At 38.6% G+C, this 15556-nt stretch overlaps 4 protein-coding genes across 5 annotated transcripts in view; 3 read left to right on the forward strand and 1 right to left on the reverse strand.

The window, feature by feature from the left end:
- The window catches only part of LOC136239283 (rab proteins geranylgeranyltransferase component A 1-like), a 10927-nt gene extending 6294 nt beyond the window's left edge, over nt 1–4633 (forward strand). For both annotated transcript variants that reach the window (XM_066030011.1, XM_066030012.1), the window contains 10 exons: nt 1242–1357; nt 1408–1514; nt 1565–1636; nt 1695–1742; nt 1788–1847; nt 2488–2554; nt 2601–2706; nt 3310–3405; nt 3519–3682; nt 4369–4633. In XM_066030011.1, the coding sequence (XP_065886083.1) occupies nt 1242–1357; nt 1408–1514; nt 1565–1636; nt 1695–1742; nt 1788–1847; nt 2488–2554; nt 2601–2706; nt 3310–3405; nt 3519–3682; nt 4369–4602 (1070 nt within the window). In that variant the 3' untranslated portion in view covers nt 4603–4633. The remainder of the gene's footprint in view (nt 1–1241; nt 1358–1407; nt 1515–1564; nt 1637–1694; nt 1743–1787; nt 1848–2487; nt 2555–2600; nt 2707–3309; nt 3406–3518; nt 3683–4368) is intronic.
- LOC136239286 (proton-coupled amino acid transporter 1-like) lies at nt 4624–7796 on the forward strand. The gene is made up of 10 exons (XM_066030015.1): nt 4624–4728; nt 4784–4960; nt 5017–5107; nt 6230–6318; nt 6374–6493; nt 6541–6625; nt 6679–6975; nt 7025–7206; nt 7267–7436; nt 7489–7796. The coding sequence occupies exons 1-10, from the start codon at nt 4652–4654 to the stop codon at nt 7740–7742; spliced, it is 1542 nt and encodes a 513-aa protein (XP_065886087.1). The 5' UTR covers nt 4624–4651; the 3' UTR covers nt 7743–7796.
- On the forward strand, nt 7661–9072 carry LOC136239289 (UPF0462 protein C4orf33-like). The gene is made up of 5 exons (XM_066030018.1): nt 7661–7975; nt 8029–8086; nt 8143–8194; nt 8248–8435; nt 8919–9072. Exons 1-5 carry the CDS (start codon nt 7792–7794, stop codon nt 9007–9009), a joined length of 573 nt encoding a protein of 190 aa, XP_065886090.1. The 5' UTR covers nt 7661–7791; the 3' UTR covers nt 9010–9072.
- Nucleotides 8772–15192, reverse strand: LOC136239288 (transmembrane protein 184C-like). The gene is made up of 9 exons (XM_066030017.1): nt 15042–15192; nt 12517–12945; nt 11836–11872; nt 11583–11785; nt 11371–11445; nt 11223–11316; nt 10826–10938; nt 10667–10766; nt 8772–9453 (listed from the first exon to the last, which is right to left on the reverse strand). The coding sequence occupies exons 2-9, from the start codon at nt 12777–12779 to the stop codon at nt 9070–9072; spliced, it is 1269 nt and encodes a 422-aa protein (XP_065886089.1). The 5' UTR covers nt 12780–12945; nt 15042–15192; the 3' UTR covers nt 8772–9069.
- Between the last annotated feature and the right edge of the window lie 364 nt (nt 15193–15556).

Below are 15556 nucleotides of genomic sequence, written 5' to 3' on the forward strand. Positions count from 1 at the left end.
CTCAATGGGATAAACCCTCTGTCTACAAATACAACATCACCTGGCAAAAGGTGGCATAGAAGGCCACTATTTTCTGTTAGATCAGACACTCTACCACCCCAACCCTTTGAAATAAAGGAAACAGATCCTTGTGAGTGATACCAATCAAAAATTTAGCAGTGTTGTACTTTTTGTAGTTTGACCATGTCTGTGCTCATTCCTTTAGTGAGGTTGTCCTTTCAATGAAAATCTCAAAGCAATCTGATGACAGCATAACTTCGAAAAGCCTTATCATGGGCATAAATTGTCTCTCTCTGGCCAATTTATAAAAACATGCAACTTTGTATACAAGACATCAGCTTGCCACCTGCTAAAGTATCGACATACTGTTGAGGAGTGAGTGATATCCCAAGTCTTGTATTCCTGCATTCAGCTGAAGACGCATTAGAACCATAAGAAATTGGTCAACAACACTACAAGAGCTTGTTGCAAATGAATCAGGTAATCCAGCAGTTACAACTCGAGTACATGCAATTTCTAGTACTTCATATGATGGTAAACCTGTATGATACTGAACTTTTATATCATCATTATGCAAACTTTCTCTGCTGACCACCTTTGCTGTTAGCTTTTCATTGACCAATTCAATCTGTTTACAATATGTTTACAAGGATCATTGCTCTTCTGGCCTGTCACAAAGTGCTCACTGCAGATCCAAGTATTAGCGTTGGGAACCCAGTTATCATGTTTTACAGCCGCTGTCCATTTGCTTCGCTTTACAGGACACTTTTCAGCTGAAGGAAATCGATAGAATGAAATTTCCCCTTTATGAACACGTTGTGGCAGTCAACTACCATCATTGTACACACATGAATAGCGAGACACAAAAGCCTGAGTGGTCTGGATTTTGGACCACTCATCCACTCAAAAATGGCTTCGTAGATATTTAGTGACATTTGCATAAGGTCAACACACCCCTTGCAAACCCTCTATAACAATTATTTAATTGTAGCGTACACTGATACATGCAATTCTTGCCACAGACAAACCTGAATATAAGTGTAATGTTTCTGCAAATTATCCTTCCCACCATATCAAGTAAGGTTATGCCTCTCCAGTTGTCACAAGAGATGGGGGATTTCTCTTATCTGGAAATATAGATTGTTTTCTAAATCATGCGGTACCTCCTCCTACATTACACACACTGTACACAATGCTAACTACTCATGTATGTCTAATGTGTAAGTATTTTCATCCTCTAGCATTTAAAGGAAAGCCATTTGGTGAGTTCCTTAATTCTCAGGGACTCACCCCAGCTCTAGCCCGATATGTACTCCACTCTATTGCCATGGTGAGTGGGGAGGTGCCTACAGAACAGGTCAGGAAAATGGCATCATTTTACAACTAATATACTAGTGTATGTCACAGGGGCTCAGTGCTACACACTTGTTTTTGCATTCTTTGGGAAGATTCGGGAATACACCATTTTTGTATCCAGTGTACGGCTGCGGTGAATTACCTCAGGCATTTTGCCGGTAAGTCAACATCATACAGTTGCTGCAACAGTTACAATAATTTTGTGTAGGTTTTGTGCAGTATTTGCTGGTGTGTATGTGTTAAGAAGATCCATCAAGTCACTCATTCTAAATGAAAACAAGTCAGTACTTAAAGTAGTTTGCATTGTGGGTTTGAGTTTTGTGTATTTCTTTATACAGCAGTGTGGCAGGCATTGTGTGTTCAGCAGGTCAACGGATCAATTGCAGGTTTGTAATGCCATTTTGATCCTTGATTTATCAGTGATCTTACAGTACAGTGATTGCTCCTGTTGCTTCAGTTCGAGACACATTTGACATGGCCAAGGCTTTAAGGTGAGGTTGTTTTGGTGTAGTGGGAAATTAGCAAAATTATATTACTTGTCAGAAGTTTTTTTGGCAAGTTTGCGCCAGGAGACTGGAATTAATTGACAGGTTTCACAATATTTACGTAGTTTGTTGTTGTGGGCCAGTTGGTGTTGCCAAGAGTATGTAATAGTAACCAAGAGTATCGAACAGGTGTATGGCTAATACACCATTCAACACTCTTGGTTTCTATTATATACTCTTGGTGTCGCCAAAATCCTAAATAACTGATTCTGTCCAAAGTTCTCTAATAGAACACTCACTTACTGTCGGACATTGAAATTGTCACAAAATATTTTGGTCCCAACACGGTTCTAACCCCATGTTACTGTAATAGTGTGTATGTTCTATTAGAGTAAATAGTTATAGGGGGACCATCCATTACAATTGTCCATATTACTGAGATGTCCTGGTTTATATGAGGTCACAAACATAGCCAAGGTGTACTTCATGACCTCATTAATAAGACCACCTCATTATAGTGACCATGTCTAGTAGGTCCCCAACATAACTAAGGTATACTTCATTACCTTGTTAATAAGACCACTTCATTATTAAGGCCATTCTGTCCGAGGTTTCACTGTATGTGGTAATTTAATTTTTAATGTAGTGTAAGCCATTTATCACGAAGCATTGTGGTATCTGATGGAGCACTGTGCGTTGATCATGCTAATCATGTGAGTGACATCATCATGTGATGTAATATTATGTTATCCATATTAGGTCAATGTGATCACAGTCCCTCCTCAGTCAGTATCCGATCTCCAACAATGTAACGCCATCGGTGTTGAACTGGATGCCAGCTCCTGTAACACTATCCCTGGAACATGTAAGACTGTCTATTATGAGATAAGCACTGATATGTGTGCAAACACGCATGGGCTACACACACACACACACACCATGCACTCACACATACTGTGCGTGCACACACACACAACACATATTTACTGCTCAGTACAAGTCACATGACCATCTGGTAAACTGACAACAGCAGTAATGGTATGGAAACTGGACGTACTGAAATTGCACAACACTATGTGCCACTGACATTGTGATAAAGCCCGCCCACTAAGCTCTGTAGGTGCAAATTTTCTATATCATCACCTGGGAGGAGAATTAGTGCCACACTATTATATCCAACAGTCAGAGTTATAGCTGGTGCTAATGGGTCATGGATTCCATATCCATCATTGCCCATCCCAGAGATACCCACATTGTGATCCTAGTAGTCAGGGCAGGACTAATAGCTCACAAGACTGCCCATACACACAAACGACAAAGAATTTCACTGACTGCCTTACAGCTATGTCCAGCAGTGTTTGGTCAATAAGTGTACTACTACACACTAGTGGCATGTAAGTACATATACAGTGTGTTTATGTCACTGTGTTAACTTTTAAAATTCTGTTTCATCGACTTTTATTTGCAGGTGTTTGTCACTGGATGTGTCCCAGTGTTACTGGATCTGCTGATGATGATCTCCATTGTGTGATCGATCACCTGTATAGTACTAGTAGCCCTACAGGTGCGTGCGTGCGTGCGTGCGTGCGTGCGTGCGTGCGTGCGTGCGTGCGTGCGTGCGTGCGTGCGTGCGTGTGTGTGATTTAGTGTACTGAATACTGAATATCTCTGTTATAGCTGCTGCTGCTGCTACTGCAGTTGCTCCACGTGCCATCTGGTCATTGTTCTACAACATGGAACTGTGTAGTGTCAACCACGAACTTTTGGAGGGAATCCCAACCAACCTCCACATCACTTCAGACCCCACTGGCACTATAACATATGAAGAAGCTGTTGCAGAGGTAGGAGAGTTAATGTAATTACGAAACTCAAATCGAATAGTCAGTTTGCACTGGACAGTAGCTGAATGTTCTATTAGAGTATCTATATATACAGTATTGCTGTCGCATTCCAAAATAATTTCCTTCATATGATGGTTTAATTTGCACTACATCATAATAATACTCCTGTTATAATGTAGTCTTGGTACTATTATACATAGCTAATACCACTGTATACACCTGTTGTAGAGTGGCTTGAGATGTGCTACATTGGGTGGCCAATTCAGCCAATTAGGGACATTGGATCCTCTCAAAGGACACCCTGAAATGTGGACACCTTGATAATCAGGACTGTCCATGGTCCCATTCATCAGGACCTCTCTCTTAACCCCTAAACATTTTTCGACAGCCGGGTCACTACTAGAGGACAAACAATCCATAAAACATACGATTAATTTAGTATAGCCTTAGCGTTAGGAAAAAACCTTGGTATCATTTTAATCCTTGTTGCATCACAAGTAGAATGACGTAAATTGCATAGCTACTTCAAAAGTTACAGTGATTTGTGCAAGGCACGCATATTTGGGCCAGTTTTCTGGCAAATGTGAGTGTAAGGGTTAAAGAACATTGCAGTCTCAACGTGTTTATGATGTATTGATGCTGGACCTTATATTTAACTGTTCTCTTTTATCAATTCCTTTTTTAAGGCAAAGCTATTGTTCAAGAAAATTTGTCCTGACGAGCTGAAGTTCATCCCCGAGCCCCCCAACCCCGAGGATATAATTTACGAGGAGGAGGAACAAGCAGCCCCCAATGAAGATGAGGCACCTCAGCAAAGAGATGGAGCAAACAAGAGTGAGACAGATGAAGCATCAGACATTGTAGCACACACTGATGATCAATCAGACAGTGACAAAACAGAACATGTAGCTGATTCATAACAATTTTTTTGTATAAAATCATAAAATGTAATGGTATGTATCTATATAAATGATAACGCGGCCTGTAGGTTTATTAAAACCCACAATCGATTGTTTGAGAATAATTCGAAAAAAGGTCTATAACATGTAAGGTTTTATTTCATGAACTTGTGGGCCTGCTAATGAAGTATTTTCGTTCAAGGGATCAACATGAAGAAAAGGACCCGTTATTGTCCAGACATGTCGAAGTTGACAAGCGACTGCAAGTCAGTCACGATTCAGGCGACATTGATGATGATAACCTCAAGATGCACACTTACGCTAATCTATCGCACAGTGATGTAGGGAAAGTGGACAAGAGGGCAATGCACCCCGTGACGTGAGTGATTTCGTCCATGTCGTATATGCGTTGAATACACAGACTACATTGTATAGGAGCTTTGAGGCATTGGTACATCTAGTGAAAGGTAACCTTGGTACCGGGTTACTAGCACTACCCTATGCTGTCAGTAAAGTTGGATACGTTGTAAGCAACTGTCTGTGTTGTGTGTGCCAGAATACATATAGATGTAGCTATAGTCTCCCATACATAGCTCAGGGTGGGATGACTTGCCAATCATGAGTTATTTCACTGAGTACTGTATGTACTTGCACTTATCACTCTAGAGCACAACACTAGATCTCTCATGCACACAGGATTGGCTGGTGCTCATTGCACATCATATACATCTCACGTGGGCCTGACCACTCTTTTTTCTCTTTGTCATTGGGTAGAGAGAAAAAGGGTCTGCATGGTCCAGTTCAAATCCCACAATCATCTTGACGCTACCCAGATAATGAACAAAAGAAACATGATGTGTTTTCAAATAGTATATTATGTCTATATATGAATCACAACCACATATTTACCAATCAATGTCTATACGCCTGTAGCTGCCTACCAATGATTGAATCGGTTATAAGTCTATTGTTCAGCAGAGTTTTTGGTTATTGTTGTACTACAGTAGTTTTATAACAATGGATTTTAAACGTATGGGACTATAAATACTGCATACTTATGATGCCACCACATGATGTTTCAAGACGATTGTGGGAAACACTAATGGATTCTGAACTGGACTGGAATCTGGACTCAAGTCTATTTCAATATGTATTACATTCTCCAACACTCATCAAAGGGCGGTAGCCAGTTTCTTGAAACACTGTAGTAGAACATTCAGAATTTTCGTGGCACTTTTAAACTACTCTAATAAAACAGTCACAAGCAGTGGAGTTACAAACACCCACACTGTATGTTGTACAATGTTTCACTATACCAACATAGCTAGACCTATATGTTTATGTAAGTCATAGTAGATCAAATTACTCTATGAATGAATGACTAATAAATTGTGGTAGTCTATATTATATGTGCCATGAAAAATCTGAATGTTCTATTAGAGTGTAAACCGGTTAGCACCCTTTGATGAGTGTGGGAGAATGTAGTATGTATTGAAATAGACAGATTCCAGTCCAGGTAATAGTGCTTCCCGACAATTATGGGATTCAAACCAGACCAGACCCCAAAGAGAAAAAAGCTGTCTGGCCACATAAGACTATCCTTGTTGTCCTTGATGGCTAATTAGATCATTTTATTGCTCACTTACAGCTGGGACCAGCCATGCTAGTTGTGATGGGTTTAGTAGCTTCTCACTGTATGATACTATTAACAAGATGTAGTCAAGCTTTGTGTAAAAGGTAATGTCAATAAATGCACTGCAGTTAAGGCTGGTCAATCAGTGGTTCATTACAGACATAACACTTCAACACTGGATTACGGTGAGGTAGCCGAAGCAGCGGTCTGGGATTTCAAATTTGAAAAGAGAATTGGCTCCTATACTGTAACTGAAATATTCACCGGCAAAATAGCAAAGTATACTTATTAAATGGCATAATGTAAATTTTGTATAATTCTCATAGAACGGTCGTCAATATTGTATTAATAATGACACAATTTGGATTTTGTTGTGTTTATTTTGTCTTCATGGGTGACAACATTCGAGAGGTACAGATATTCTATAAGATGTGTGTGTGTGTGTTATGTGTGTAATTTATTAGGTGGCTAAAGCATGCGGATTTGAGCTTGATTCACGTTTTTGGATTTTAATTTTGCTTCCTTTAGTTGTGGTGTTCTCGTGGATAAGAAATCTTGATGCACTTGCTCCCTTAGCAACTGTGGCTAACATTTGTATTCTATTTGGTCTTGGTGCAATCATGTATGATATTTTTCACCTCATTGGTGAGAAAAAGGCTGCCGTGTATGAACCGTCTGGTGTGAAAATGGTTGAAGTTGCTGGTACAGCATTACCTGTTTTCTTTGGAAATGCCATATATGCTTTTGAAGGGATTGGAGTGGTAAGATATTCCTGTGTTTGTTTGTTTATTTTAATGTTGTATTTTATAGGTTCTTCCTTTAGAAAACAAGGCAAAAAATCCTATCCATTTTCCTAAAGTTGTTTACTTAGGCATGGGAGTAATTACATCTCTTTACACTGTGTTTGGTGCGTTGGGATATTTAGCTTTTGGTGATGATATCGATGCAAGCATTACTTTGAACCTTCCGGGGGACAAGCATTTGCATAGTGTGTAAGTTAGTGCGTGTGGCAATGTAACGAGTTATGTAACCATTACCCCTTTCTCTTACAGAGTGTACCACATTGTAAAGTTGTACTTTTCCTATGCTATTTTTGTAACACTCTTGGTGCAGTTCTATGTACCGATGGACTTTCTAGAGCCACCTTTGATCAGAAGGCTGGGTGTAAAACATGAGATTATTAAACTCTCTGTTTTCCGAACTATAATAATTACAATAACAGGTGCGTGTTATATATTTTTATAAATGATAATATGATGCTGTTTAATTTACAGCTGGGCTAGCCATCGTCATTCCAAAACTTGATCTGTTTATATCTCTTGTTGGAGCATTTGCCAGTAGTGCACTGGCCATCATCTTCCCTCCAATTCTACAGATTTTGGTGTTCTGCCGTACTAATGAACCATTCTGGGTGAAGATGCTATGGGTGTCTAAGTCCCTTCTTATCGTTGTAGTTGGTGTGGCTGGATTTGCCACTGGAACTTATGTGGCTTTAAAAGAAATTGTAGATTATTTAAAATCCCAATAGAATTTGCATACACATGTCACGTGCCAGTTTTTAAATTTCTACTTTTAAAATGGAGTTCAAAATAACGAAAACGTGGAACGGGTTGGAAATCGACCACGCGCCTGTAGTTATTTCTTTGCAATGTGAAGAAGGGAAGGGATTACGTGTAAACGTACAAGCTCCATTCTTTAACAGCCCGCCAGCGCCTAACTCTCCCGCGGGGCAACCATGCGATCGATTGTGGGACTACGAAGGTTTGACAAAAAAAAAAAAAGCGTCTATTAAGCTATCTATTACTTTTACATAGTGGTGGAAGTATTCTTTGCTAATGATAAAGACGAATACTTGGAAGTAGAGTTCTGTCCGTGAGTTTATGACCAGAGTAGCTCCGTATTAACTTTATACACCGGTCACCACGCAGGCATGGCCAGCATCTAGTTCTATTCCTAGAGGGAATTAGGAACTGTATTAAGGTATTGTTCAGTTCATATGCAGACCAGAGCTAATACTGTGTGTTCCACTGCAGGATAAACTTGCCCTGGATTTGATAACTACTAAAAACTCAAATGCAACTTGGGATGGGACAGCCTACATCCCATACTCTTATTTTCCACATTTGGTTACTAAGTGTAATGCTTTTGCCATACATGGAGAAGGAGGTAACCGAACATATGAAGCTTTATACCCATCCAATGGCCTAGCTGAACCAGACTTGTAAGTGAATAATGATATCAAGAGTTTATAATATTTATTATGAACTCTTGATAAGGCCACTTCAACTAAATCTTTTGTTTCTCAGACTGAAACTAGTTGAAAAGTGGGTTGGTAGGTATAAAATAATAATAATAGGTGGTAATTTTTTTAAACTGAAGTTATGGCAACACGTGTAATTACGTTGTTCGATAACAAACTATTAGCTATGGTTAGTACTTCTAAATGACCAAATGTCCATCCATAGTCTGTTTTTTACAACTCTTGTAATAACCAAGCTCCCTCGCCCCCCCACGCATAGCAAATGTGGATGGCCAACAATACATCAATGCCATAAACTCACGTGATCGAACATGTGATCTTTAAAAATGAACAAAAACATTTCATTTACAAACTTTATGGGTCGGTCAGGTCCGAGAAACAAGAAATTTAGTTGAAGTGGCGTAATATGTATGTGTGTTTATGTCTTGATGTATTCTCTAATAGTCATCGGCTGGAGTTCTTTAAAGAAATCAATTTCCAGTCACTGGTGCCACCTACTGAAGCTAGTTCTATTGGAAAAGCTTGGACTCAGTAAAAAACATTATTTTTATCATTCACAAGTATATATATATTTTTAAATTTGTTATTAAAAGTTTTATCTTTGCCCACTCTGTTCTGTATTTACAAATGAAGCATAAGTATTGGTTGTAACTGCTTGGTCTTTGTCTATAGATGATTGTAGTAATGACATGTTTTCATTGTTCTGTGTCTCATCTTGAACGGTTTCCTTATCAGAGTTTTCTTCATCATGTGATCTTGATTTAGCACTGGTGATTTTATGGAGTTTGCTCATTGCACTTGTTTGTATGATGTAAACTTGTTCTCTCATGTCAGTACCCACGTCTCGTACATCCAACATTTTCAAACAGGAAGTCAGACAAGGTACTTGTGCCGCTTCAGGATTCACATAAGGTTTGTGTGAGAACACGTAATAATGAACAATGGCAATGACCAACATCTCAATACAAATCAACATGTCCTGAGAAAAATAAAATGCATAGCTATACACTGTACTGCATATTTCAAATATCTGTCTAACCAACTAGTATGGTCACGGGCCAACTCGAAAATTCCCAAGTGTCCACATTTGTGTACAAAATGACGTGCATAATGTGGCCACCAGTTTAAAAAAATCAGGAATTTTTTTGGCCAGAATAGGCCTAACAACACGAGTACCTTCTAATTGGGGACTTGTATTCTCTTTTTTTTTCTGTGGCAGTAGATAGAGATTCAACAAATCATACATATGTGACCTAATTTTAGAAAACTGTCGATATCCGCACAATTTTCAAATTGCATTTTATTTGTTGTTTGTTATCTACAGGGACAGAGAAATGGACTAGCTAAGTTTCAACTTCATAAGTTGAGCAGCATTGGAAATACAGCACTAGACATCCGGACGAGTAAATAAATTGATATGTACAGAAGCTATCGAGAAAAGAATGTACAGGTGCTTACATAAACCATCATAACTTACTGATACAATGGCGTACGGATTTGAATCTTCACTCATTGTGTTCGCCATGAATTTGTGCATCCACCAAGGTATAGTTTTTGCCCCAGACATGCTTCTGTGGTCGAGAAGAAGGCAAATTCACTGAAAAACGATTGTCGGTAAATTCTTTCGTCAATGCAAAGTAAACAAACGTCTGTAACTTTGATATCCTTTCGTGTATGGAGATGAAACAAAGATTTTTGTACTCCCTATGAACAGGCGAACACAATGATGCCCAGGATTTATCCATTGGAGGCTTAATTCGCCCACCAGTGAGGCAATAAAAACTTGTGTAAATTTTTTTCTGGAGCTTGCGTTTTTTACCCATATTTTTTAAATGCGTTTTATTACAAAAGCACTATTGTGCGTATATCGACGGTTTTCCAAAATTCGGTCACATATAATGGTGACAAAAGAAACATCCAGGTATATATATATATATATATATATATATATATATATTACAACAATGAACAGTAGAACCTGTTATTCGACCCTCGTTTATCTGAAATTGAAAATGATTGTTCTATTAGAGTATTTCAACAACTCTAAAAATGTATGGGGTTCAGTTATCTGAACAATTCACTTATCTGAACCCTTTTACCATTGTCATACTTGATTTTTGAAAACAGCTGTAGAGAACAAACTCAATACCGTTATAGAGAGGTTTCACTGTACCACTACACACAATACCTACCTGAATTCCAGTCTGTACATTATCAATACTGTAATGTTTCCATACAGGACTGTCCTTGATAACCTTAATCTTCAAAATCAGAGAAATCACAATTGACTGCCTGCATGTCAACAAAGGAACAATCCACTACTACACACATACAGACATATACACACTCACCAAATAGCAAAGAAGACAATTGCTTTTACACACACAAACTTGGTAAGTGGTTTGATAGGCTTCAACATGTGCTTAGTAGCTTTGTAGAAATACAATAGTGAATGTATTGCAGTCTAGTATGCAGGGAGAGATGAGACATGATTACAAAAGTTTGAAAAGATAGCAAATAAATTTTTGGTAACAAGTTGGAGAGAATAAGTTTGGTGAATTTGCTACAGTGAAACCTGGCTAATCAGGTGACCACATAGTAAGCTCACCTGGCCATTGTAATAATCCTCAAATGTGTCAATTTGTGTACAATCAGAATAAACAGGTTTTACTGTATTAGATTGCCGAGTTTGATGTGGCAAAATGCTATTTGTTTTTCCCGCCAAAATTCACTACATTGTACACATACCGCTTGTGATATTGCAGTAATGATGCTGAGGTAGACAAAAGCATCATCATACTTTATCCTCCCTTTATGATATGCTCCACACCATTGAGTGATCCTTTAAACAATATGGTAAGTAAAAGTGTTAGAATACATTATTTAACTTGCTTACAGTGCAGTTAAAGTGACAAGACATCTTATGACGACGTATTGTAAGACGCCAAACTTGCAGCGTTGGATGAATACCCTATTAAAGTATACACGTCAGAGATAAAATACAGAAAACTCAATAATGAGGTTGTACATGTCTGGTTAACAGAAGGCCATAGGATGCTTTTAACTTCATCACTTATAACACTGCAAAGCTTACTAGGTTAAATTTACCTGCCAGCAGGCCAGACTGGTATACAGCACCATGGCTTTGGCTGCTTCACTCTTCCCTGGTCTACCAATTCTTTTTCAAGGTCATATTCTGCTCGTAGGTAGTTCAACAAGTACATGAGGAAGTTGTAAAGGACGTACGCTTCGTACCACTCCCGTACTGTGTCAAAGTAAATTGCATACTGAGGAAACAGTAATGCCAGCCACTACAGAAAGAACTCCCTCACTAACACTGCACACAATTAAAAATACTCACACTATCCAGAGAGTATACTGGTACCATCCACAATATCCTACAAGTTACAACAAATACAATCCTTCACCAAAATGGAAAATTACAGCAACCACACTAACATTGTATAAACAATACACAATATGTTTTCATGGAACAACCTATCAACCAATGTGTATGTAATAAATCCACATAACATAATAAGCATCACAAATTTGTCCCATAGGTGACTAACTGTTCAAGACATTTGTAGCTATGTACGTTATCCCACTAGGAACCTAAACACTGTTAAAAATACCAAATCCAGTGATGATTTGATCCTCCAGTCAAGGCATGCACCAAGACAAGGGATGTGGCTATCTGGTGGCATAATTCCAAGAAATAATGAGAATCAGCCATTATGCTGGCATTAACAGTAGGAATGCGCACGATTTCATTAGAAAAGATGAGATATGCTAACAGAGCAGTTTGAAATTCTAATAGAACAGTCATGTTATAGTTAAAATACTCTAATAAAGCAGTTCAACTAAAAGAAAGAGCTGAAAAAGTGTGCATGGTCCAATGCAATAATTAATGGTGCCAATTATATATGGTGGCAAAATTTTGGCATATCTCAAAAGCATGATTTTTTGAGCAATACTGCTCATAAGTAGATGCTCAGTTTTATGAGCATAATGGTCTCATGCCTAAGCAAGGCTGACATACCTGATAATGTGTCGTTGTAGGTCAGGTCTGGTATAGTTGGTGAGATGTTGTACTAGTCCGGTTAGAAATATCGGTAGTGTTAACATTACAAATATTCCTGCTATAAACCAAGCTGTTATGTGAGCCTTAACATCTCTTCTAACAAGTCGCCAGATCATGATGGGAATCAGTGCTGCAATTACAAGGACATAAAGAATTGTCAGGATCACTTTCAACCAAAAACGCCAGTCAGATCGCCTCTGCTTTATACAATCCATACTCATGTTTTAATGGACACTGTCACTCAAGTTCAGTCTGTGTTCTCACAATCTGGAAACACCTTCTAGTTTTACCAAATTTCTGGCAACTGGCTCTACACTGCAGCTAAGTTGTTAGCTTGTTTCACCAGTGGAAAACTTGTTTGGTAATTTCTGTCAAACTGGTAGCTACCTAGGAAAGGGGTAAGCAACTTATATATGCATATATTTCAATACAATTAGCTACCCTGGGTTAATCCCCAAGCAGTCAATCACACACTACAATAAGTAAACAAACCTGGAAAATTATTGATGTTTCAAAGTGCAGATCAATATACTCTAATAGAACAGTCACAAACTACAAGTTGTTTTTGTTGTTGATTTTCCATATCCCCCATAGCTAAAACTTACTAGTTAGTGTGTGACCTTATGGTGAGCAAGTTTTAACATGGTAGCTAAGCATGAGTGATACAAGTGCACTACTGTCTGTTACCTTTGGGTTCCTGAGCAGGCCTGGTGGCAGAACACTTTGTACAAGTGACTAGTTTATTACACGGTAGACAGGTTTGGTTGTGGATAACAGCACTGAATTGACATAACTTGAATTTTGTGTGTAGGTAGAGATTAGAGCTAAAGTGGAGTAATCTCGCATGGCCAAACCACTATCTTGTCTCCTCTTTTTGTGACCAACATTATCACAAAAACATAACTCTGCAGACCAAATTTGTGGATTTGCTCTTGAACTCCACTGGATTAGCCAGCTGTGCGTGTGAATGTTGGCATGACAATCATAAACTTTATTGCAAAACTTTGAACAAGGCTACGAGGTCTAGATCTCATCAAGACAGCCCAGAAAGCTTGAGAGAGACATCTTATTTTGTTAAGACAAGATACAGCATAAGTACAGGGGTCTAGACTGAGGGGTACCATGCAGTACAGGCAAGACTTACACTATTAAACAAAAATACTGTTTATGGCATGCAGAAAAGTTCAGATTAGGCAAACCGACAGATTCCAGTCCGAGGAGGCTCTAGAATGAAAAATCTGGTGTGAGCAGAAGATAGCAATGTGAGCAGCCTGCTCAAATAGAGATCTTATAGTCTTCTTTGTCACTTCACAAGCATTGGCCACTTGGGCAACTGTGTCTGGCATAAAGTGGCCTAAACAACCAATCTTGATGGAAATGAGATTAACAGTAGGCATTCCAGTATCTGAGATTTTTTAAATAAAAAAATTCTCCGTATATTCCCTGGCACAAAATAACAACTCGTGTTTAACTTGGGATTGCTCCGTCATCCAAGCTCCAATGAGAATGAAAATCGCTGTGGGGTTTGTCCACACGCTGATCATCATGAAAATCTTAGTTTTATCGTGCACGTTACATATAAGTAAGTTTTGTGTTGTTTTGTAATCTTTTCAAGTCATGCAATGTATGTAGAATACTTTAAAACTTTAAAAAACGTACTGTTGGATGGAAGGTAGTCACTGGTGCTTACTTTAAAGTGCATAGCTACTCGCTCGGGTTAGCGATTTTCAGCTCCAGAGCAATTTTCTGATGGCTGTGTCATCAGCTCAAAAGTATAAACCACTTCAAAGTCCTCACAACAATGCCGTAATTGAAACCACAACTCCACCTTAGGTATTGTTGCATCATTGTGAAACCTCCACTTTAGTTGTTTACCTTTATAAGTTGTTAACTTGATGTTTTTACTTGAGATAGCCACTTGCCTATGGGTATACACCATTGTATTGAGAAGTGTGCAGTAGGTGAAACATGTTTGCTCACCACAAAGCATACAAAGATCGCTGAGATCTGATACGATCTGAAGTTACTCTCATTACATGTACAAACTTGCAGCTAGAAGCAACTACAATTTCAAGCTATTCCAGATTGCTAGATGGCTTCCTAATTCAATTGTGCCATTTTCCCCTTTAAAATGTATGGGGAGCCCTGGAGAAAAATGTACCTTTTTTCAGCATGCTAAAATAGCAAATTCCAACCCAACAAACTATATATTTCTGAGATTGGCAAATGGCAATCAATACTATATCTATTGAACATGTAAAAAGCCCAAATTTAAAAATCGGGCTGGAATGCCTATTAATAGATAAGCCAGAAGCTGAAGGTCATACTGTTAACAGCCATACCGATCTTCCTTCCGAGCTCTAGCAGCCAAAAAATGTTGCTGGGTATTGGTGGGGATAGTTTAGTTCGAACAAACAGATAGAATTATTGAAAACCAACACTAGGTAAGGTCTGCTATTGACCTAATCATAGAGATAACTTACTGTTTCTACAGAAGTTAGGGTATTATCCGACAAATCTGCTTCTGCCTTTCAGAATCTAGGAGTGAATCTGTTGACCACGTGATATGCATTTCCATTCTTCTGTAGCGAAGAAAGTGGACCCCTTCCTCGGGGTCCAAAACTGTTCTCTTGAACAAACCTTTCATGTGGTCTGCATTGATCAAGAACTGCATGTAGAGATCAGACGGCAAAGGACCAAGTGCAGCTGCAAAAATCAATTTTAGCAGGATTATAACTAAGGTGTACCATCTATGGGCGTACCCATGGATTGGTGCTGCAGAAGCTTCCTGTGGTGGAGGACCATAGATAATATAAGACCCTCCCCTGAATTTGTAGGGGAAATATTTTTCTGATGCAATAGTTTTTACAAAACTTTCTAGTGATCAGAAGTAATAGTTTCCATTGTACACCATGTATGTATGTATGTATGTAACAAAGTAGTTAAAGTGTACGTCTGACAATGTCCACTGCATCCTTAAAGTTTCCTCCAAAAGAAC

The sequence above is a fragment of the Dysidea avara genome, chromosome 11, assembly GCF_963678975.1.
Source record: "Dysidea avara chromosome 11, odDysAvar1.4, whole genome shotgun sequence".
Lineage (NCBI taxonomy): Eukaryota > Metazoa > Porifera > Demospongiae > Dictyoceratida > Dysideidae > Dysidea > Dysidea avara.